At 33.8% G+C, this 24323-nt stretch overlaps 2 protein-coding genes across 2 annotated transcripts; one reads left to right on the top strand and one right to left on the bottom strand.

Annotated features, from left to right (window-relative positions):
• Nucleotides 1-1333: 1333 nt before the first annotated feature.
• LOC127713122 (uncharacterized) lies at nucleotides 1334-4165 on the bottom strand. The gene is made up of 3 exons (XM_052219753.1): nucleotides 4007-4165; nucleotides 2976-3148; nucleotides 1334-1581 (listed from the first exon to the last, which is right to left on the bottom strand). The coding sequence occupies exons 1-3, from the start codon at nucleotides 4112-4114 to the stop codon at nucleotides 1527-1529; spliced, it is 336 nt and encodes a 111-aa protein (XP_052075713.1). The 5' UTR covers nucleotides 4115-4165; the 3' UTR covers nucleotides 1334-1526.
• Nucleotides 4166-12981: 8816 nt separating this feature from the next.
• Nucleotides 12982-23723, top strand: LOC127711111 (ester hydrolase C11orf54 homolog). The gene is made up of 9 exons (XM_052217063.1): nucleotides 12982-13203; nucleotides 14658-14756; nucleotides 15108-15181; nucleotides 19164-19265; nucleotides 19967-20044; nucleotides 20575-20661; nucleotides 21442-21591; nucleotides 21882-21995; nucleotides 22517-23723. The coding sequence occupies exons 1-9, from the start codon at nucleotides 13134-13136 to the stop codon at nucleotides 22685-22687; spliced, it is 945 nt and encodes a 314-aa protein (XP_052073023.1). The 5' UTR covers nucleotides 12982-13133; the 3' UTR covers nucleotides 22688-23723.
• The last annotated feature ends 600 nt before the right edge of the window (nucleotides 23724-24323 follow it).

Raw genomic sequence — 24323 nt, forward strand, 5'->3', positions numbered from 1 at the left:
CTGAGATACCTTCGCTGGCTTGCTGTAGATATCATGCGAGAGCATTGTGACCCTGCATGATCTCCAAATTATGTGCCGGTTTTTTCCCTTGTTTAAGTAAACGGTCATTCTGTGGACTGATTGTTATTCTAGATAGCTACTACTAGGAAACTGTCTTTCAAAGTCGACAGGTATTGCAGCATTTGGAAGGTTCGTTGTTACTTAGACGAATGTTGGCATAATCAATTCTAACTTTTCTTAAGACTTTTTCCAATACAAAATTTAAATCCATCCTCCATTTCCTACATATCTACACGTTTTATCTTACAACTAAACTGAATAACATAGTAAATAGCATTTGCCTACCACGATAGGAATGCTGTATCAGCTTTGTAAAATGTAAAATAATATTAGTATTACACCCATGTTTAGACTTTAAAGGTGCGACAGGAACATGGGTTAACCCCCTCCCCCCCCCCTTTGATTGACCATTTCAGTTGTTAATTAAAAAATATTCATTATTCTTCAGGCTCAATCATTTTGAAACTAATGTCGGTTTTACTGAATGAAAAAAAAACATCAACACGTGTTGACACTTTCACATCTACTTATAAGCAGCACTGTTAATACCGATGATGTGGCAGAATCTGACACCAAAAGAAGACGATCTAAGGCAAGGCCAGCTTTTAACAACCTGCAAGCTGTATGGCGATCTTGGCAACATAACCATCCACCCCAAACTCAAACTTGACAGCAGCTGTATCTTGCCTGTACTTTTGTACGGATCAGATTGTTGGAGGATGACAGATCACGACCAAAAACACACTTTCTTTACACCAATAGACAGAGAGGGATTTTGCTAATCTTTTGACACAAACAATCTCGAACCAAAACCTTCTCACCATATGCCAACAAGAGGATATTGTCACTATCATAACCAAAACACGCTGGAATGGATTGTGGCAATGTCCTACGAAAAGAGAGAGATACCAAAAAGACAAAATTTCACTAGACCACAGAAGGTAAAAAATATAAAGTAAGACCTAGATGAAATGAGGGCGAATAGACAGAACTAAGTCAACATCAACAGATATGGGGCACTCTACAGAAATTACTGCCAACGACCGACAGACTGAAGTGAAAGATCTTCGTTGCTGTCCTTAACGCCAATTGGCGTCCATGACAGTATTAAAGTACAGTATTAAGTAAGTAAGAACACGCTGTTATTCATAAATTGCAGAGATTTAAGTTTTTGTTCCACATGCTTGAACGATGCTGTGTGGCAATCTTATATATATACGTTTCGCGCTGACGTGGCGTGGCGTAAGGCAATAGCCAATCAATCAATCACATATAAAATAGTCAAATTCGTTTATTTTGATTGAAAGTTTAACAAAATTTTTTCTGGATAAAACAAAATTATAATATTCTACACGTGTTAGTGTTAATTAGTATAAGTAAGAGTTTAAAACATGACAATCAAGGTTAAAGTCATACATATTATAATCTGTTTATTTTGTAGTTTGTATTATAAATATATGTTTTCTTCATTTCCCTTTACCAACCATGTGCGGTTGAAGATCTGTATAAACAATCTGTACCCTAAAACAAAGAAATATTATTTCTTTATATGTTCATCAGAGTTATCCGCTTTAGAATTCGTTTATTCAACAATAATAAACGTTGTAAAATAGTCACAATTTCAGTGTTTAAAAAAAAATGGATTGCGAACGATTTTTTCCACATGCCTATTTGGTTGGTCTTGTTATGACTGGTCAACTCTAGAAAATTGTTCGTCTTGAATATTCATTCCATTGTACGTTAAACAAGCTACATTCAATCAACTTCTAGTATATTGATGTATTAATACTGAAACAACAAATAGTGTTCTGATGAAAACCTGCAGACTGCAGTCTTTACCCAATGAAGATGATTCGGGTGTCTAAAAATTTTAATGACTATATAAGACTTAGTGTCCGTATAGATTTTTCTGAAATCAGCCAGCGAATTAAATATATATAATGTATTTGCATAAATTTTAATATATATTAATAGATAGTAAATCATATTTATTAAACTTATTGCTAGTTGTGTTTATTTGTATACAAACTTAATAGATTATGTATTCAGATAAAACAAGTGAATCTGTGAGCTACTGCTCACTTATGATACCCCCGCCCCGTTAAAGTATAAGGTAAACAGGACGTTGTTGAGTGATGAATCTTAAAACGTATCACTCGGTATAGCTGACTCATATAAACCCTGAAACCAAATTTCAGAAATCCTTGTAATGTAGTTCCTGAGAAAGATGCGACGAAAAATATTCATGGGACGGACGGACGGACTGAAGGATAGACTGACGGATGGACGGATAGATGGACGGATGGATGGACGGACAGACAGAGGTAAAACAGTATACCCCACATTTTTTTAAAGCGGGGGTATAAATATATATTTAAATCGGGAGGCAACTTGCTTAAAGAATTTAACCGCCCTTAAACCCAGTCGGCCTACCTTACATAACCTACTTACTGCATTAATTCTTCATTTGTTTTCGTCCTTATTATGCATGAACTTTATTTCCCATTTAACGTTTAGTAAGCAGCAATCAATCAATCATACATCTTTTGATCATACTTTCCACGGGATTAAAATTCTGAAAACGCCTCCTTTCCCAGTTTGAAGGGCCTTCAGTACAGGACTTCGATATACTTTTTTCATTGTTTGAATTTAATATTCAATTTAAAAACAACATTTTTAGTATGGACTGTAAAATAAGGGATTATAGGAGTTGATACGTTCACTCAAAACAATGTAGGACACTGAAACATAGAAGGGTTAAGTATGTGGTATAAAATATAGAAAATTTAATATTCAGTGAAAAGTAATTAATGAAAAAAAATCTAAATCCTGAACCCATCGCCTGTGGGCAGGAAAGCATTCATAAATTCTATAAAACTAAAATAAAGCAGCCTATGCTGTAATTAAAGTCATACTTGTTTCCAGGTAGTTTTGTTTCTTCCTTTACAAAGTTAACAATTTTGTCCGTATAGTCTGGATTATCTTTCTCGTTAAATCTCGCGATGGATATGATTGACATCAGCAAGAACGGCGATTCGTCTCCAGCATTACAAACTAAAGCATCACAGCTGATTACTACTGTTATCTTCTGAAAGAGAAGATGATTTACATGACATTATTGTAAAGGTAAGGGTTCGTCTCCAGCATTACAAACTAAAGCATCACAGCTGATTACTACTGTTATCTTCTGAAAGAGAAGATGATTTACATGACATTATTGTAAAGGTTAGGGTTAAATGAAGATGCATATATTATAAAAGTTTTATGAAAGTCTGAATAAGAAGCTGTTCAACATAACTGAGTAGCTACATTGTATACAGTGTAAAATAAAATGAACAATACTTGTAAAACAAGCCTGTAGCCAGAAATGTCGGGGGGTCAATGGTTACGACCGGGGTCAAGAACACTTAAATAGACAATGTTCAAAGAAAATATCTTCCTTATTCAAACTGTTTCGATAGAATCTCCTCAACTGACCCCACGGTGACGGTGTTATAGCGTCAAAAATAGATCAACAACTGTATATTGATTTTGCTCGATTTTAGATAGAAAGTATGATAAAATCAGTTGCGTAAGTAACCACATAATTTGCCTGTTGGATCAGTATCTCTTGCATGGCTAAAAATGCAATGCACTCGTCCTTTCAAAATTGATATTCAAAATAAACTTAACTGTCACATTTGTTTTTAGTAAAAATCAATTCAAGCCATAACATTGGAGGCAATTTATCTCACTATATCCTACAAATCTAAGAATAATTATTCAGTTTTCAGAGTCTGTCGGATTAAGGTAAAGTTAGTTAATTACTATAAAAACTTGACGAAAAAATCTAATTTCATCAAATGTGGTCTTCGGAGTACAAAAATCGGTCAATAAATAAAAAAAGGGGCGGGCACAATGTATAATTCACAGGTAAAAGTTCTTGTATTTATATATAAATATCTACCTCGATTGGCTTGTCCAAGGTCTCGGCAAGAAACACAGAAAATTTCTTTGCAAAATCTTTAGGTATCTGTTCGTTAGTAAGACTAGTTGTCACCTGCACAACAGGCATGTTTACATGTATGTGTATAATGGAGTAATGTGTATTGAACTTGTTTATCTGAATTATTTAAATGTAATATTATGTCAGCTAAACACATGTATAATTAAGCGCCTACTCGTTGTTAAAGATTAGAAGCGGGAAAAATTCAAAATCGATGTTTATAAATATATTCAGGAGAAGCCGCAGGTTCATGATATTTCTTAATTATTCTGTATTCCTTAATTTATAAGTCATTTTTCTCTATTCTTGTTATTTGGCCCATTATTTCTCTTTTCTAGAGTTGACTGGGGTATAGAAATATGGCCAGTCCGGCATAATAATCCTTGCTAGAATAGGCGTCCGTTTGGCTGTGAGGAATGTATAAATACGCAGCCACGTCCGGTCGGAATTGGACAGTTAAATCCGATTCCTCGTGTAGAAAGAGTGTCAAGCTCTCTGTGCGTTAAAGAACCCTCGAAACAACTCTCTAGATTAGGAGTCCGTAGGTAGTCAGTTACAAGACAAAATTTCTCAGTTCCTTTCAAACATACCTATATTTAACAGTCGCAGTCCATATTTCCCGCCTTCATCCCGGTAGAACCCAATCTTGCATATCCTACTTAATGTATTCTTTGTTAATTTGTTCTCGTCCTGGATATGCATGAAATATATGCCACTGGACGTTAAGTACATAACAATCAATCAATGAATTGAATATCTCTATATTCTTTTAAACACTACATTATTCTCTGTTCTTTATAATTTAGCACACCATTATTCCCTATTCTTTATTTTTTCGTTGATTTTCCCTGATCTTTATTTTCTGTCATTATTCCCTATTACATATACCCCATCCAGACCCTCTCGTGATGTCTATTCTATTCTTGTTTATGCAGATTTCCGTATAAAAGATCAGAGGGCATTTATTTCCAACAGTGGACCGATGATGGACAAAATCGTTACAAAATTTCTGGACACATACACAAAAATACGCTAAAATCTAGAGAACAGAGTTAAATAGTTTAGCATATATACCATAACTGTCAATATTAGTTGATCATTTACCAGATCTCAATACAGCACCATGTTTTATTCCAAATTATTATTTTTCCCTATTCTTAGAAGATTCGTTACATTCTCGTTAGTTGTGATGAGAATGTTATCCATTGAACAGAGGAGGTGCTCTCGAGTGCTCAGAATTTAATAAAATAAATAAAAGAATCAGCTAATTGCCGGTGCTAAAACTTTCCATGGAAAAAAAACATGTTTTACCTGAATAGTTACATCTAGATTTCCCTGCGTATTTTTTGTTACAGAGGTTGTTGTTGGTTTGCTTTCAAGTTCACGTTTATCTTTTTACCATAGTTATGCAGATATACGATGAAGAAAACGATTAAAATTACACATAACTCTTCGAATAATATAGATTGATTGATTGGTGGTTGCTTAACGTCCAGTGGCAAATATTACATGCATGTTCAGAACGAAAACAAACTAACAATAAATACAATAGGTAGGTTCTGTAATAATAGGCTATCCGAGATGACGTTTGGGGGGGGGGGGGGGGGAAATGAGGATAAATTGGATAGGGACAGAATTTATGACTTGCAACAGATCACCTATACGGACCCCTCAAATAGTTGTTGTCGTGATTTTTAACGCGCAGAGAGCGTGATACTCTATCTTCACGAGGTATCGGATTTAGTGTCCCCATCAATTAATATAAATAGCGAAACTACTTCTGCTCTGAATAGACGGCTCTGATACCTCTGCAGAGACAAGATTTTCAGTAAAAGTAAAAGTACATAACACTGCTTTATATATGAATTATATATGTACTGCAAGTTTGTGTTACGTTGCCAAATTAAATACCAATGCCCTTTATTACACCGACTGAAATTTTGATCATTTTTCTTTTTCATTGTTCAATTTTAGAATAAGCATAAAAGGATGATTCAACGTGCTATTCTGCATTGTTAGTGGCGTTTCTGTGTGAAAACTTAGAAAAATAGAGGTCAAGATCAAATCCAGTGTTATGGAATGATTCTTGATATAAACTGATAAAAATACTATATATATATAAGTAAAGCTGGATTTCAGGAATTCCTTGAGTATTTCCGAGTATGGTACTTCATCATGTAGCTTGGTGTAATTTGTCGCTGTGAATATCGTTTTTATGTTGAATCAAGGGTTGAATGGATCTTTTCAGTATGTGAATCAGCTGTATCTTTTGTAATTCCAATGATAAAGATTGTAGGTTTCGGTGGGGGCTGAGTTTTTACAAAACATGATTTTCTGAACCTCTGTTATACACGATGATGTAACATAATCATACTCATCCTATTCGGTGGTTGTGGTTGATTCTAACTCTTTACATGTCTTTTAGGGACTTAGTTCACCCCTGCTAACTCGACCTAAATCATGATTTTAGAACTCACTTGTATATATATATATATATAACTCGTCTAAACATCAGCCCAACAATGTTAGATCTGTAAATTTGCTTTTGCAAATTTTTTGTTCTTCCCTCGCCGGGATTCGAACTCATGCTACTGAGATATCGTGACACCAAATCGCCTGCACTGTATCCGACACGCTAGACCACACGACCACCTAGGCTTCACAAAAATAAAGCTTTCGGTGGCCGTGTGTTACCTTTCCTCGTCAGTTTTAATCTAGCGTCGTAATACAGTACATGATATATATAGCATGAAGATGGAATTGTTACAGATCAGCTGAAATATCTATTGTAAAGGATCCTACAAATTAATGCAAGATACAATCACAGAAATAATTATATTTATAAGTACGTCTGAACCAGTGACAACTCTACAACAGATTAATCCATTGGATCACCAGCGTGATGGTGATCCAATTGGATTAATCTGTTGTAGAGTTGTCACTGGTTCAGACGTACTTATATATATATATATATATATATATATATATATATATATATATATATATATATATATATATATATAAGTACTTATATATATATATATGTACAAAAAATCTTTGCACCTTTGTTTGCGGTATACCATCTTCGCCGCAAGTTAACTGTTTTCTGTTTGGTATAAAATTTATAGTTAAGATCCATTTATTACACCTTGTGATCCGTTTATTTGGCAATCGCCAATGGCAGTCAACAGGGTTTAAGAACATTTGTTGTTCGACCTGTTAGTCAAATGCGTTTTGTTAAAATATACTTTTTCACTTTTTTGGTCTTTTGGAAAATGTTGTTTGTGCTGTATTTAGACCCCTCTAACAAGAAATTTGTTTTGCATGCACACGTATAAAAATTGCGGTTTTTATCCAACGCAATCATAGGTTTGAACGTTGTTTTCAATTTAGACTTGTTTATATTTTTTCGTTTGGGCTTGTATTATATTTGCCTTCGGGTTAATATGATCCGTTCATCCTATTTTGACTCCTCAAAATTCAAGAGTCTATCCTAAATTGAGGTAAATTATGTGGCCTTCCAATAACCGTTTCGATTCCTAACATCACTGAAGAGACATTAATTGTCGAAATCCGGATATGGTGTACAAAAAATCTTTGCACCTTTGTTTGCGGTATACCATCTTCGCCGCAAGTTTACTGTTTTCTGTTTGGTATAAAATTTATAGTTAAGATCTATTTATTACACCTTGTGATCCGTTTATTTGGCAATCGCCAATGGCAGTCAGCAGGGTTTAAGAACATTTGTTGTTCGACCTGTTAGTCAAATGCGTTTTGTTAAAATATACTTTTTCACTTTTTTGGTCTTTTGGAAAATGTTGTGTGTGCTGTATTTAGACCCCTCTAACAAGAAATTTGTTTTACATGCACACGTATAAAAATTGCGGTTTTTATCCAACGCAATCATAGGTTTGAACGTTGTTTTCAATTTAGACTTGTATATATATATATATATATATATATAAGTATATTTCGTTTGGGCTTGTATTATATTTTCCTTCGGGTTTATATGATCCGTTCATCCTATTTCTAATATTTCGACTCTTCAAAATTCAGAGTCTATCCTACATTGAGGTAAATTATATGGCCTTCCAAATACCGTTTCGATCCCTAACATCACTGAAGAGACATTAATTGTCGAAATCCGGATATGGTGTACTAATTTTTTTTTCCTTTTGTTTGCGGTATACCATCTTTTCCGCAAGTTTATTGTTTTCTGTTTGGTATTAAATTTTTAAATTTTAAAAGATCCATTTTGTAACATCTTGTGATCCGTTTATTTGGCAATCGCCAATGGCAGTCAGCAGGGTTTAAGAACATCTGTTGTTCGACCTGTTAGTCAAATGCGTTTTGTTCAATTATACTTTTTCACTTTTTTGGTCTTTTGGAAAATGTTGTTTGTGCTGTATTTAGACCCCTCTATCAAGAAATTTGTTTTGCATGCACACGTATAAAAATTGCGGTTTTTATCCAACGCAATCATAGGTTTGAAGGTTGTTTTCAATTTAGACTTGTATATATATATATATATATATATATATATATATATATATATAATATATATATATGCAAAATTACAAGATGTAAAAGCCTAATTCAATGAAACATTACCGCATTTCGATTGATCCGAAACATGCAAAAGTTGAACCTAATACATGTTTTTCATAGCAATAAAATATAAGCCTTTCTATCCGTTAGCAGTGTCTCAATATCAAACAGTGAATATCATGCCAGTTGTCTGAAAGTTTGTCAATCATCAAAGGCCGTGTTTAGCTGTTTTATATTGTTGCTTCATTGACGTTTCATAACAAGTTGCTGATACATATATAACATAATTAACAGTACCCAATTTGCATCCATTTTACATAAAAAGTGACGGATATCTATATGTTTTCTTAGAGACCAAACAATTTGTATATTTATCATTTATCATAATGCACGCCTTTCAACATAGCTAAATATTCTTAAATAGTCACATTACTTTAGTATATATAAACAGATGAAGACTCCAGTGAAAAAAGTAAAATTTACGGAAACGTTGCATGCGACGTGCACAAAAAGTCTACTTTTAAAAATGAGAAAATAGAATATAATATTTTGTATCAAATGGATGTCTTAGACATATATTATATGTCTAAGACATCCATTTGATACAAAATACATAACAATCATGGACTATTTATTGTCTAATTGTTCAAAAAATTTGGAGAAATAAATCAAAGCATTTGTTTTTCGATTTTTACGGATGTGTAGTTAAGCATGGGTGCAATTTAGGTACTCCTCATCAGAAAATCTTGGATCGTTTTGAGGTCGGTTCAAATCCATTTTTCTATGATTCAGTATGGATTCAAAATTAAACCTGTGGTACTAAATAGCAAATAGGGATTTTTGTATTGTTATGAGTTACAATTTATGACTAAAATCAGCAAAGACCCATCGAAACAACATCTGATACAAAAATTTAACAATACTTTTAGATGTTTGGATGATATATTGGCTCTCAATAATGACGACTTCAGTGTGTATACTAAAGAAATTTATCCTGTTGAACTTTCTTTAAATAAAGCTAATACTAACAATGACCACTGTCCTTTCCTCGATCTTGATATCTATATCATTAACGGGAAGCTTAATACAAAAATGTATGATAAAAGAGATGATTTTTCATTTCATATCGTTAATTATCCATTTTTAGATGGCGACGTTCCCTTGTCGCCATCTTATAGTGTTAATATATCTCAACTTGTACGATTCGCTCGTGTATGTAACAACGTATTAGATTTTAGCGAGAGAAATTTATGTATTACTGAAAAATTATTACACCAGGGTTTTCGATATCATAAACTAGTCAAAACATTTACTAAATTTTATCATCGGTATAAGGACATCATTCGTAAATATAACTCAACATGCAGACATCTTATACGTTCGGGTATTTCACATCCAATCTTTTATGGTAATATTCTTTACAAAGCACAAAAATGTCAGTATTCACCTCAAAAGCTAACAAAACCTTTAAACAGACTTATTAAGAAGGGATATAGTTACGATACTGTTGTCAGGTCATTAAAGATTGCATATTTTGGCTTTAATATTGATTCACTTATAGGGTCTTTGCATCGGAATTAAACATATTTATTCTAAAACCAGTTGTTGGCATGACACGGGTTATGTTCTTCTCATATATTTTATGATGGTATAATACTAAACCCCTAACAGGAGGGATTGTGCCTGATATTCATATGATGAAGACATAATCTTTCAATCAGTTTAATTGAGGTCTGGAGCTGGCATGTCAGTAACTGCTAGTAGTCTGTTGTTATTTATGTATTATTGTCATTTTGTTTATTTTCTTTTGTTTCCTATTCTGACATCGGACTCGGACTTCTCTTAAACTGAGTTTTACTGTGAGTACTGTTGTACGTTTGTTTTTTTCTATATTGGCTAGAGGTATAGGGGGAGGGTTGAGATCTCAAAAAACATGTTTAACCCCGCCGCATTTTTGCGCCTGTCCCAAGTCAGGAGCTTCTGGCCTTTGTTAGTCTTGTATCATTTTTAATTTTAGTTTCTTGTGTATAATTTGGAGTTTAGTATGACGTCCATTATCACTGAACTAGTATACATATTTGTTTAGGGGCCAGCTGAAGGACGCCTCCGGGTGCGGGAGTTTCTCGCTGCATTGAAGACCCATTGGTGGCCTTCGGCTGTTGTCTGCTCTATGGTCGGGTTGTTGTCTCTTTGACACATTCCCCATTTCCATTCTCAATTTTATACATCTACAAAATCTACACAGAATGGAAACTGTCAATATAGCCACGGTGCAATTTTGGTACCCTCATATGATTTGCTGTATCATCGAATAGTAATGAGGAATTAACGGTGTTACTTGGTGTGTCTCAAATTCTCAATATAATAGCAAAATAATATAATATACAATATTCCAAATCAATGGGCCCATTAGGTGCACAATAAGACGACAAGCCAACTTAACACAGCCATGCATGGAAATTTCAGACGAATCGGACAAATATAAATGTGTTTAAATACTTGTTCTTTCCACGAACAAACATCTTATGGAACCAACTACCACCACCTGTGATAGGCGTCCCAAAATTGGATGCATTTAAGGTTGCAGCCAAGGGAATATGCTAAACTTCCACATAATTGTACAGGGTAAATACCGGTTTATTCTTTTAAAAATTTTGAGGCTCTGCTTGCGGATGTTACTAATTAAGTAACCTAATTTAAGTTAAAGTTGAAGTAGACTTCTACACAGTAATTGTCTCCGGCGTCTTCAATACAAGTTATGATCCGCATTTCTCCTAAAAGATAAAAATTGGTATATTTTGAGAAATTATATATCATGCTAAAGGACTATTAGGAACACTCTAAATATTAGCGATTCGAATTATATTTGAGTTTTATATGTACTGTTTGTATACTACATGATGCTTTCCATTCTTTTGCTACCGCGTTTTATTGCGGTTACTGAAGTAAGATCAGGAAACAAACTATAGTTACTTATAGTTGATTTCCAGTACAGGATCCCTTAAGGTTCCTCTTCACCACTCATAATTTAAGTTTTTTTCTAGTACTGTTTTGTCCGTGACTTCCGGATATTTCTGTTCTGTAGTTATTATAATATAGCTCTTCGTCGGACCAATATTTATCTAGTCGGTTTTTAAAGGCATTAATGGATGGGGCCTTTGTTATTTTATCTGGTAGTTTGTTTCAGGTTTTAGCAATTCTAACAGAGAATGAGTGTTTACGGATATTAGATTGGAATCTTTGGTGAATGACTTTGTTACTGTTTGTCCTGCTACTAAATCTTTGTTGAGAATCATCTGCCATTTTTAAAAATGAGCTTACTTCTTTGTCATAGTAGCCATTGATTGTTTTGAAGGTTTCAATCATATCCCCTCTTATTCTCCTATAAGATAGTGATGGTAAACCTAGTTTTTTAAGTCTCTCTGGATAGCTCATGTCTTTGAGACCTGGTAGTTGTTTTGTTACCCTTCTTTGGACTCCTTCTATTTTATCAATATCTTTTTTCTTGTATGGAGACCAAACTGAACTTGCATAGTCCAAATGAGTTCTAACCATGGTTTTGTATAGTGGTATGAATGTCTCAATTCCCAAGTATTTAAATGTTCTTCTGAGAACTGCAAATATGGAGTTGGCCTTGTTCACTTTTTCACTTATGTGATTCTCAAAGGTGAGTTCTGAGTCGATAAGGACTCCTATATCTTTTTCCTCTTTAAACTTTGCTATTGGATGATTTAATTAGTAGACTATAATTTGGTGATTGATCAGTGCTGTTTGATTTCTTGCATATTATCATGTATTTACATTTTTCAGGGTGACATTTGAGTAACCATTTGTCACACCAGGCTTCCATCTTATGTAGATCATCTTGTAGAATTTCTCTGTCATTTTGGGTTTTTATTATTCTGAAGAATTTGGTGTCATCTGCAAATAGGTAGGCATCAGAATCCACTAGGTCTGGAAGATCATTTATATATAGTACAAATAGTAGTGGTCCTAATACTGATCCTTAGGATATCCCTGATGTAACATTCGCCCAATCTGATTCTTCACCATTCACTATGACTTTTTTGTTTCCTGTCTTCTAAGAAGTTTGTGATCCACCCTACTATATCTTCATTAATACCTAGATTTTTAATTTTGGCTATCAATCTTCTATGAGGTACCTTATCAAAGGCCTTCATAAAGTCAGTATATACGCAGTCTATGTCAAAACCATGATCTAGTGCCTCGATCTGTCCACTTATCAATCACTTCTAACAATTGAAGACCAGTTGACCTTCCTGCAATAATTTTTGTAATCTAATTCAATCGTTTGTAGAGTGGAGACAGAAAAAGGAGAAAGATATAATGGATTCCCGGTTTACCTTTTCTGTAAGTGATTCCGTATTTCCGTGATGGCATGGAATGAATGACTTCCATCTTTTCGTAATGCCTAGTATCAGGGACGATAACTCTAATCATCACTACTAGATAACAGAAACAGGCAACAAACAGCCCACAAAGCACATAGTTTCTTGCAAAATACACGAGCAGATAAAAGATGTCATCACAAAGTATACCCGTACAAAAGGCAGATATGCATGTTCCATCAATGGAAGAAGTTGCAAAAGGTGAAATATGATAAAATTGTCCGTTTTATCTAAGGTCAAAATATAGTACGCGGATTATGTATGCGACAACAACTTGAACAAGTTGAAAACATGTATTTATCTACTTTTAAAATTTTAGAATAAACCGATCTGAAATTTAGAAAATTCTCTCGATACAAACATATATAAGTTCACCATTTCTTAGGTAACAGGCTTTTGTCATGGACCCCCTTTTTTGGTTTTTACAAAAAAGTTTAAAATAAAATATAAGGGGTCGTTGTCATAAGATCCTGTGTTGGCTATTGTTCATAAATCGCAAGGCTATTTTTTTTTATTATTAAACAACTGAAACTAGACTACTTGGGATATAAAAAGCTCTTTACGGTCCCCCCCCCCCCCTCCCCAAAAAAAAGTCTTAGAAAATTCATTTTTTATAAAATCAGTGAGTCTGAAAATAAATTAATTTTCCCCAAATGTTTTTTTTAATTTTTTTATTCATTTCATTTATGTACCCATACCCATGTTGCATATCCAAGCAACATGACTGAAATTGGCAAATATATAAATAAAGAGAGAAGCTTGTTCTATATAGCACACTACATATCATCTTAAGTGTTACCAAAAATATTGTGTCCAGGCTAATAATCACCATAGGCATGTAAGGAGGGGGGTTCCTCAACATATGATTTTGAATACAGGCATTCAGCTTGGTTTGAAAAACACCCCCAATTATATAGAAGTTTTGTGAATAACCCACCCAAAAATGTATTTCATGGCAAAATCATTACCCATTCATATATTTCTCAGTTGTAAATATTAAGTCCTGTTACATCTTTATTTAGATGAAAAAGTTTTTTCTTGACTTCTTATGTCAATACAAGTTTCAGCAGATAAAGATCACATCATTCATACTCACTAGATATAAGGTGTGGTGCACTGTATTTACAGACATTTAATGGAAAAATGAAACATTTTGACCCATTGATATGTTTCATTGATGAAATTTCACACCATTGACGTTGATATATTTAAAATAAAAGTTACCCATTCCAGCGGCATGGCACGTCTGCTTTATACCTTCATATAGGAACAGATTCCCCCATAATGAAAATTTACTTTTTAATTAACACCTGGATGTCACATACTTTTAAGAACATATCATAGAACATTTCATATTTTGCTGAATATCTTTTGGTAGCATAGTTGATATTAAAAGTAACAAAATATCTTATTTTAATAGGCTTTGTTTTGTACCGAAAAGGTCAAAGTACAAAGATTTTATTTTAATAGACTTCATTCAATAGTGTATTAGACAAGTAACAATGATTTATATTATATTTTGCTTTTTTCTCACCTTTTGTACTTGGTGAATAGTTGTATTATTGACATGCATTCACATCTCCTTAATTTTATGTTCACAAAAAACTGGTTTATGCTGTTTTTGAAAGTAAATATTGTTTTTCTATTTTTTGTAGTATTAAATGGTGGTTTAGAGAAGAATTTTTCAACAGTCAGTGTGAATGTTGTAGATTGTCCTGATCTGACCCAGAAACCATATGGTCTATCAGCACCAGGTAAATCTTAATGTTAAATATAGGCTCATCCATAACAAACTTAAAATTACATGAAAATAAAAGCAAGCAATAAAGATTGTTATTGGGATTGACCACTTGAAAATTGTCTTTGCAAAATGTTCCATTGTTAACTTTAAGTAGTGATTAGATAATTCATTAGAAAGAAACAAAGTGACATGGTGTACTTTCAATTATGTGATTTGAAATGTTTACAGGTCTGCCCAAATTTCAAGCTAACTGGATGTATGCTACTGATTCTGCAATAGTTGAAACTGTATAATAGATAAAATTCAAGACGAAAGTTGTAAAATTTTGATTTTCATAATAATTTATTAAAACATTTTTGAACAGGTTTGAATGGAAACCCAAGACTTGCTGACATTGGTGGACCTCCCTACCTGACACCATTGCCACAGCTTAACAAGGTACAAATATTGTAATACTTAAATTGTTTTCAAAAAGTTCATTCAAATCAGCTCATGAGAAATAATGTACTGGTACCTGGACATAACCTACTGAACAGGCCCTACATGAAGAGTTTAAGGTTCATAAGTTTATTCATTACATATATATCAACATCAAGACAATTTCACATATATAACCAAATAAAAGAATCTTCATGAAATTGACTGATGACAAAAATATATATGTTTTATAGGTTAGCATATACTGAAGTCATCAATTAATTACATTGTAAATAAAATAATTGACAATCTTGCAGTCACTGCCATCAGATGATAGACTGTGACATATCTTTTTTAGTCTTTGTGTCCAAGTTTATGCATTTACGCAGAATGCTGAGTTGGTAAAATTACCTGGGGAATTTTATGTTTTCAGGTCTATACATTTACTCAGAATGCTGAGTTGGTAGAATTACCTGGAGCATTTTATGTTTTCAGGTCTATACATTTACCCAGATTGCTGAGTTGGTAGAATTTCCTGGAGCATTTTAAGTTTTCAGGTCTATACATTTACTCAGAATGCTGAGTTGGTAGAATTACCTGGAGCATTTTATGTTTTCAGGTCTACATTTACTCATAATGCTGAGTTGGTAGAATTACCTGGAACAGTTTATGCTTTCAGGTCTTTACATTTACTCAGATTGCTGAGTTGGTAGAATTACCTGGAGCATTTTTTGTTTGTTTTCAGGTCCATACATTTACTCAGAATGCTGAGTTGGTAGAATACCTGGAGCATTTTATGTTTTCAGGTCTATACATTTACTCAGATTGCTGAATTGGTAGAATTACCTGGAGCATTTTATGTTTTCAGGTCTATACATTTACCCAGATTGCTGAGTTGGTAGAATTACCTGGAGCATTTTATGTTTTCAGGTCCATACATTTACTCAGAATGCTGAGTTGGTAGAATACCTGGAGCATTTTATGTTTTCAGGTCTATACATTTACTCAGATTGCTGAATTGGTAGAATTACCTGGAGCATTTTATGTTTTCAGGTCTATACATTTACCCAGATTGCTGAGTTGGTAGAATTACCTGGAGCATTTTAAGTTTTCAGGTCTATACATTTACTCAGATTGCTGAGTTGGTAGAATTACCTGGAGCATTTTATGTTTTCAGGTCTATACATTTACCCAGATTGCTGAGTTGGTAGAATTACCTGGAGCATTTTATGTTTTCAGGTCTATACATTTACTCAGATTGCTGAGTTGGTAGAATTACCTGGAGCATTTTATGTTTTCAGGTCTATACATTTACCCAGATTGCTGAGTTGGTAGAATTACCTGGAGCATTTTATGTTTTCAGGTCTATACATTTACTCAGATTGCTGAGTTGGTAGAATTACCTGGAGCATTTTATGTTTTCAGGTCTATACATTTACCCAGATTGCTGAGTTGGTAGAATTACCTGGAGCATTTTAAGTTTTCAGGTCTACATTTACTCATAATGCTGAGTTAGACGAATTACCTGGAACATTTTATGCTTTCAGGTCGATACATTTACTCAGATTGCTGAGTTGGTAGAATTACCTGGAGCATTTTTTTGTTTTCAGGTCCATACATTTACTCAGAATGCTGAGTGGGTAGAATACCAGGAGCATTTTATGTTTTCAGGTCTATACATTTACTCAGATTGCTGAGCTGGTAGAATTACCTGGAACATTTTATGTTTTCAGGTCTATACATATACTCAGAATGCTGAGCTGGTAGAATAACCTGGAGCATTTTTAGCTCACCTGGCCCGAAGGGCCAAGTGAGCTTTCTCATCACTTGGCGTCCGTCGTCCGTCGTCCGGCGTCGTCCGTCGTCGGCGTTAACTTTTTACATTTTGAACTTCTTCTAGAGAACCACTGAATGGAATGAAACCAAACATGGCATGAATGTTCCTTATGAGGTGCTGACCAAGTGTTGTTACTTTGTAGCCAATCCATCATCCAAGATGGCCGCCAGCGGGGGACTTAGTTTAACATAGGACCCTATGGGAAATGCATACAAATGACTTCTTTTAGAGAACCACTGAATGGAATGAAACCAAACATGGCATGAATGTTCCTTATGAGGTGCTCACCAAGTGTTGTTACTTTGTAGCCGATCCATCATCCAAGATGGCCGCCAGCAGGGGACTTAGTTTAACATAGGACCCTATGGGAAATGCATACAAATGACTTCTTTTAGAGAACCACTGAATGGAATAAAACCAAACATGGCATGAATGTTCCTTATGAGGTGCTGACCATGTGTTGTTACTTTGTAGCCGATCCATCATCCAAGATGGCCGCCATCGGGGGTTCTTAGTTTAACATAGGACCCTATGGGAAATACATACAATTGTCTTCTTTTAGAGAACCACTGAATGGAATGAAACCAAACATTGCATGAATGTTCCTTATGAGGTGCTGACCAAGTGTTGTTACTTTGAAGCCGATCCATCATCCAAGATGGCCGCCAGCGGGGGACTTAGTTTAACATAGGACCCTATGGGAAATACATAAAAATGTCTTCTTTTAGAGAACCACTGAATGGAATGGAACCAAACATGGCATGAATGTTCCTTATGAGTTGCTGACCAAGTGTTGTTACTTTGCAGTCGGTCCATCATCCAAGATGGCCGCCAGCGGGGGACTTAGTTTAACATTGGACCTATGGGAAATACATACAAATGTCTTCTTTTAGAGAACCACTGAATGGAATGAAACCAAACATGGCATGAATCTACCTTATGAGATGCTGACCAAGTGTTGTTACTTTGTAGCCGATCCATCATCCAAGATGGCCGCCAGCGGGGGACTTAGTTTTACATAGGACCCTTTGGGAAATACATAAAAATGTCTTCTTTTAGAGAACGAATAAATGGAATGGAACCAAACATGGCATGAATGTTCCTTATGAGATGTTGACTAAGTGTTGTAATTTTGCAGCCGATCCATGATCCAAGATGGCCGCCAGCGGGGGACTTAGTTTAACATAGGACCCTATGGGAAATACATACAATTGTCTTCTTTTAGAGAACCACTGAATGGAATGGAACCAAACATGGCATGAATGTTCCTTATGAGTTGCTGACCAAGTGTTGTTACTTTGCAGTCGGTCCATCATCCAAGATGGCCGCCAGCGGGGGACTTAGTTTAACATTGGACCTATGGGAAATACATACAAATGTCTTCTTTTAGAGAACCACTGAATGGAATGAAACCAAACATGGCATGAATCTACCTTATGAGATGCTGACCAAGTGTTGTTACTTTGTAGCCGATCCATCATCCAAGATGGCCGCCAGCGGGGGACTTAGTTTTACATAGGACCCTTTGGGAAATACATAAAAATGTCTTCTTTTAGAGAACAAATAAATGGAATGGAACCAAACATGGCATGAATGTTCCTTATGAGATGTTGACTAAGTGTTGTAATTTTGCAGCCGATCCATCATCCAAGATGGCCGACAGCGGGGTTCTTAGTTTAACATAGGACCCTATGGGAAATACATACAATTGTCTTCTTTTAGAGAACCAATGAATGGAATTGAACCAAACATGGCATGAATGTTTCTTATGAGTTGCTGACCAAGTGTTGTTACTTTGCAGTCGATCCATCATCCAAGATGGCTGTTAGGGGGGGGGGGGGGGGGGCTTAGTTTAACATAGGACCCTATGGGAAATACATACAAATGTCTTCTTTTAGAGTACCACTGAATGGAATGAAACCAAACATGGGATAAATGTTCCTTATAAAGTGCTGACCAAGTGTTGCTACTTTGTTGCTGATTTACTGTTCAAGATGGCCACCAGGATATTTAATTAAATAACGGGACCAATATTAATCAAAATTTGGCCTCAATCATTATTTGGGTATCTGTTATGATTTTTATCTATCTTTACATGATTTCTAAAACCAAAGTAGAGTCAGGTGAGCGACACAGGCTCTTGAGAGCCTCTAGTTATGTTTTCAGGTCTATACATTTACCCAGATTGCTGAGTTGGTAGAATTACCAGGAGCATTTATGATTGGAGCAGGAGCAGGGCCACATAAACATATTGGGTGTTGTTGTGAGGTGAGCAAGAATTTTAATATTAACCCTGTACTTAGTTTACAGTACATGCAGTTTACATGAAATTTTTATGTGAGGTTAAATTGCTTGTGCATGTCCAAACCATTTTTTTTCTAGCTGCAGCCATAATATATGCAGCCCTGTTGTCACAATATGTCAAGTAGAAAGGGTTGACATAAATTGAAATATTGATGCTATAATCCAGAGAGAACTCAAACAAATAGACAAATTTGTGTGTTAAAAATTGCATTGTGTAGAAAGCATGCTCAGATGGTCGACACATTTTAATCGACAACACATAAAAAATTATGTGTATTAAAAGTTTTAATATTGTAAATTTATAATGGAAGTTTCAGAATGTTTATTTTCTTTTTTTCTGTTGAAATTGATTGCCATATAAATTGTAAGGTGTTGCTGATATTAATGAAAAATTTCTGTATTAATACAAATAATAATGAAAATATATCATGATCATGCTGTCATGTTACAGCATCATTTTGAAAAAAAATGCCAAACAAAAATGAAACAGCAATGGTGAAGATGAATCTAAACAAAGATTCTAATTTATACCTTCCCAATTTCCCCGCAATAAAAAACTGGCTGCCATGAAATAGCAAAGTGTGTTAAAAGTGGTGCTAAACACCAAAAATCAATCAATTAATCTAATTTATATCTGTTATGAAAATTAAAATTGTATTTTTTAGCTGATTAATGATGTGAAGTTGGACAAGTCTGGAAATGTTGCTGTTATGAATTCACACATTGCAAAAGTCAGCACAAAAGTATGTATAAAACACATTTTACACTTGTCTTATATAATTAAGCATCATACCTAAATAACAAATAGATACAAGTTTATAGTAGTTGTCAGTTCAATGAATAAATTTACATTCCTTAGCATTTAGAAAGTCACAACTGGCTCTGACATAAACAATAAAGCAGTATTTCAATATTTGTTTTAAATCCACTTATACATCAGCAGAATGTGGTTTGTGGTACAATTTAGAAAAAAAAGATTTTGATTTACATCAAGCCACACATTTTTATTCATACATGACATTTCTTTATCAGCACAGTTTGGATGAATTCAAGAAATAAAATTCACAACATATGGGAGATAACTCTACGAAACAATGTTTATAAAATCGAAATCATTTACACACACATTTCAGGGTAATCTAAATTTTATTGAAACACGGGAACAGAAAGGGATTTGAAAACTAAAAAAAGAATTGATGTTTTGATGTTTGTGTTGTTGTCTCATTGATGTTGACCTTAAGTCTCTTCTTCATTTTAATGATTTTTTTGACAGGATGGAGGATGTATCCAGGAGAAACTGACTAAAAATGAATTTTCTTTGATGGGAAATTTTTTATGTTGTGATGGTAACCCAGGAAAGGTTTGTAATTGTTTTATAAGTCATAAAATACACATACATATATTTCTAGATGGTATGGGGCGTTGCCCATTGAAGGTAATGTGGTTACATCTAGTTGACCACAATTCATAATTATTTCATGGATAATTCACAATATAAACAGTTTATATTAATTGTTCTTTGATGCAATATGAATTTTTATCATTAACTAAATTTAAGAGTTGTCAGATGCACATGATTTCGAACTGAAAATGAAAGATACCAGCAGTTAACAATTGTAAGAAACCAGTATTGTGAAAGAGGCTAAAAAATGAGAGGAAAAGACAACCAAAACTCATAAGTTAAAGAGAGACAGACAAAAAGAGACATAGCAAAAAAAAATACAATGAAAAGACAAACAACTGTCTACAAAATGCTATAAAGTATGATAAGGCTACAATTTAAATCAACAAATTTTGTGAACCCAGATATATTTATCAGATTTTGAATACATTGAATGTATTTTACATTAGAATTTTTTGTCATATTGAATTAAAAGTACAGAACAGATGGAATGGTTTTTGTTTATACTGTTTATGTGATGGGTTCAACATCACTTACAAAATATTTTTGTAAAATTTCATGCTGATTGTAACAAGTATCTGCCAAATTTTACCACATGATGATAAATAGCATTTTCCCATTTTCCCAAATGACAAGGGCAACTCTTGAACAAAAACAATTGTGGTGATAGGTTGTAATAAAGGTATAGATGTTAACCAATTGTCCATAACACTTTATTTTATATTGTGTTATTTTTAGGTGATAGAAGTAAAAGCTAGTAAGAGAACTGGAGAAGAAAATTTTATGTCATGTATCAGGAAAGTCCTAGGCAGTCATTATGGCACCAAACCTGTGGCACTAGGGGGTGTCTTTCTGGTGGAGAAGGGGAAAGCTAACCTCCACATTATGGTATATATATACAATTGTGCACTTTTTTCAATCTCTGTCTGAGTTTTCCATATTTTGTATTTAAGCTTTGCCTGTTTTGGTAAAATTTCTAGAGTTATGCCCCTTTACAAATGAAAAATTTGCTAAATTTCTTCACTCCATTTATTCTTTAAGCATTTAGGCCTACTTGACTATCATTTTGAATTTGCTCCTGACACCTTAAACAGCTATTTTTCATCTTAGGATTTGTAAATCATATCTATATGGTTCAGGTACAATTATATAAAATTGAATCATTATTGTTTTTTCAGCCTGATTTTTCTAAAACACCACTGACTACTCAAGAGCAAGTAGGTAAATGGCTGAAATTTTATGAAATGGACAGTCCATTAGTTTGTCTTGGAGAACTTGTGTCACATGATCCAGTAAGTATTTGTCATCATAGTCACAGCAATGTTTTAAGAAAATCATTATCATGTGATCCATTAAGGGATTAAAAAAAAAAAAATAAGAGCCATTTGCTAGAAATTAAGTCACATGAACTTGTAAAAGAGATATCACTAAAATAACAGTTGTGTTCGATAAGCTTACTGTGTTTTAATGATGCATTTAGAATGTTTACCAAAACCATAAAAGTGGTAACTTCTTTTGTCAAAAGACTTTAACCTTCAAAATTGTAGCCTTTAACTTTCTTAACACTTAATACAATGTAGTATGATTTACACCTAAATGTTAATGTTCCAGTTAAATATTCTTTTTCAAAAAGACATTTCAATCTCACAAATGACATAAATTTAACAAACTACAGTTTATCATAAAATAAGAAAGCATGCGCGCAAAAGAAATCAATCAAAGGCTTGTGAGCATTGAGAGGAAAAGATTGCTTTCATTTTGCATTGTAAACTAAATGTGACTCTTTCAACTTACTTGTAATTTCTCGTTTCAGGGTATGGATTTACGAGTTGAACATTTCCATTGTTATAGTGAACATGGTCAGGGTGGCCATTACCATAACGACACAACACCAAATGAAGTGGAATACCGTGGATATTTTATGCTAGCAGATTATGTGTACAGGGTAGATCAACCTCCTCAGTCAACAGAGTTAGCACGTTAATGCCAATAAAGTTATATTATGTGTTATTTTATAGTGAAACCTTGTTATAGTACATGTACACTTAAACTTTGTTAAACCATTACTGTCAAGAAGTTTTGTGAAAGGTAGAAGATCCATAAGTTTTATCAGATCTCAATAGCATTAAGCATTTCATTGTAATCCTGCATTTTGAAGGGGTGGTATATAGTGATGGAAAGACTGTATACATATCTGTCAGTTCGTTGGTTCGTCAAAATTTTGTAACTGTATGGTAGTCAAGGTCGTTAAACACTCCCTAGAAGTAGTAGTATCTGCAAAAGCTCCAGAATTGCATCACAGAATTTTATGAATCTTTCACTGAACCTTTAATACTCACATGATTTACTTTCATTTTTCCATTCCAATATTCTTGGGAGGTTTTTTAAACCCTTGTTAGAATTTGTTGAAGCTTTTCTCAGAATCAGACCCATATAATGCCATTGTGCACCTCTCATTTTGTGTTTTGAACCTTTTTCTTATAGGACTTATTTTTAGCAAATCATGACTTTGCCATTGGTTAATGTTGGGGCGTTGGGCATAATTTTGTGACCTTTGGTAGCAGTCCTTTTTATTCTTATTAGGATTTATGGATTAGGCCACATTCTTCAAGAATTCTGGCACTGGAATGAAATATTTATCATAATTTGCATAGGTGCAATACATGTTTTTGTTTTATTGATTTGATAGTCCCTTTACAGTTCAGAGATTTGTACATGAATATGTGAAATATATGAAATGTTTTGATATTATATTAGGGAGATAGAGCAGGCATAAATTTTCATGTCAGTAGCAAATTTTATTTCATTAGACTTTTTAAAATGTCTAAAAGCAATGTGATGATAAAATAAGGAGCTTTATAACAAGGCTTTACTGTATTTTGCAATAGTTTGTGGTATAATTTAAGTGATAATCAGGATATAGAATTGACAAGTTTTATTTTTTTTAAGACTTCATGTTTATAATTATACAATTGTTAGTTATTGTAATTGTTTATGATTTTGATAAAGATTTTATGATATGTTTTTCTTCTTTAGTTTTAGCCATAACATGAAGTATGCCACTATTTAAAAACTAAACCTTGGCAGCATTTGATTATATTCCTACTCAATAAACATTAAATTATTAAACAATTAATTTTTCTTAGGGACTTTCGGTAACATTGGAGACATTTTGTGACCATGATCCTGATTCATTTAATAACTTGCCTGGTGACTAAACATATGTTTTGAAATATGCACAACCAACTTATTCTCAACATATCTTAATGACAAACTAGAGGCTCTAAAGAGCCTGTGTCGCTCATCTTGGTCTATGTGCATATACAACAAAGGACACACTCCAACATTGTAGACGAGAATAGATCCATAAGTTTTATCAGATCTCAATAGCGTTAAGCATTTCATTATAATCCGCATAGTGTATATGCAGACATTACCACTGAAAATGTTTCTTTTCCTGACAATTTCCAAGTGTTTAGCTTTTTAAAATCATTTTTACCAAAATTAAAGTTTAATCTTTAAGTATACAACACCATTATCTTTGGTATTCTTTGAGGTTTTTTGTTCTTCACTAGACTTCAGTCAACATCAGAACATTTACATATTGGCCAATGGGGAAA

This window comes from Mytilus californianus, unplaced genomic scaffold (genome assembly GCF_021869535.1).
Source record: "Mytilus californianus isolate M0D057914Y unplaced genomic scaffold, xbMytCali1.0.p SCAF_8, whole genome shotgun sequence".
Lineage (NCBI taxonomy): Eukaryota > Metazoa > Mollusca > Bivalvia > Mytilida > Mytilidae > Mytilus > Mytilus californianus.

Bases quoted from the DNA above. Each gene is read 5' to 3' on its own strand.
- LOC127711111 (XM_052217063.1), top strand. From the start codon at position 13,134: ATGTCATCACAAAGTATACCCGTACAAAAGGCAGATATGCATGTTCCA. The intron at 14,757-15,107 runs GTAAATCTTAAT...ATTTTTGAACAG, and splicing joins ATATGGTCTATCAGCACCAG to GTTTGAATGGAAACCCAAGA. The intron at 21,996-22,516 runs GTAAGTATTTGT...TTCTCGTTTCAG, and splicing joins AACTTGTGTCACATGATCCA to GGTATGGATTTACGAGTTGA.
- LOC127713122 (XM_052219753.1), bottom strand. From the start codon at position 4,114: ATGCCTGTTGTGCAGGTGACAACTAGTCTTACTAACGAACAGATACCT. The intron at 3,149-4,006 runs GTAGATATTTAT...CTTCTCTTTCAG, and splicing joins CCTTGGACAAGCCAATCGAG to AAGATAACAGTAGTAATCAG. The intron at 1,582-2,975 runs GTATGACTTTAA...TCTTTGTTTTAG, and splicing joins ACAAAACTACCTGGAAACAA to GGTACAGATTGTTTATACAG.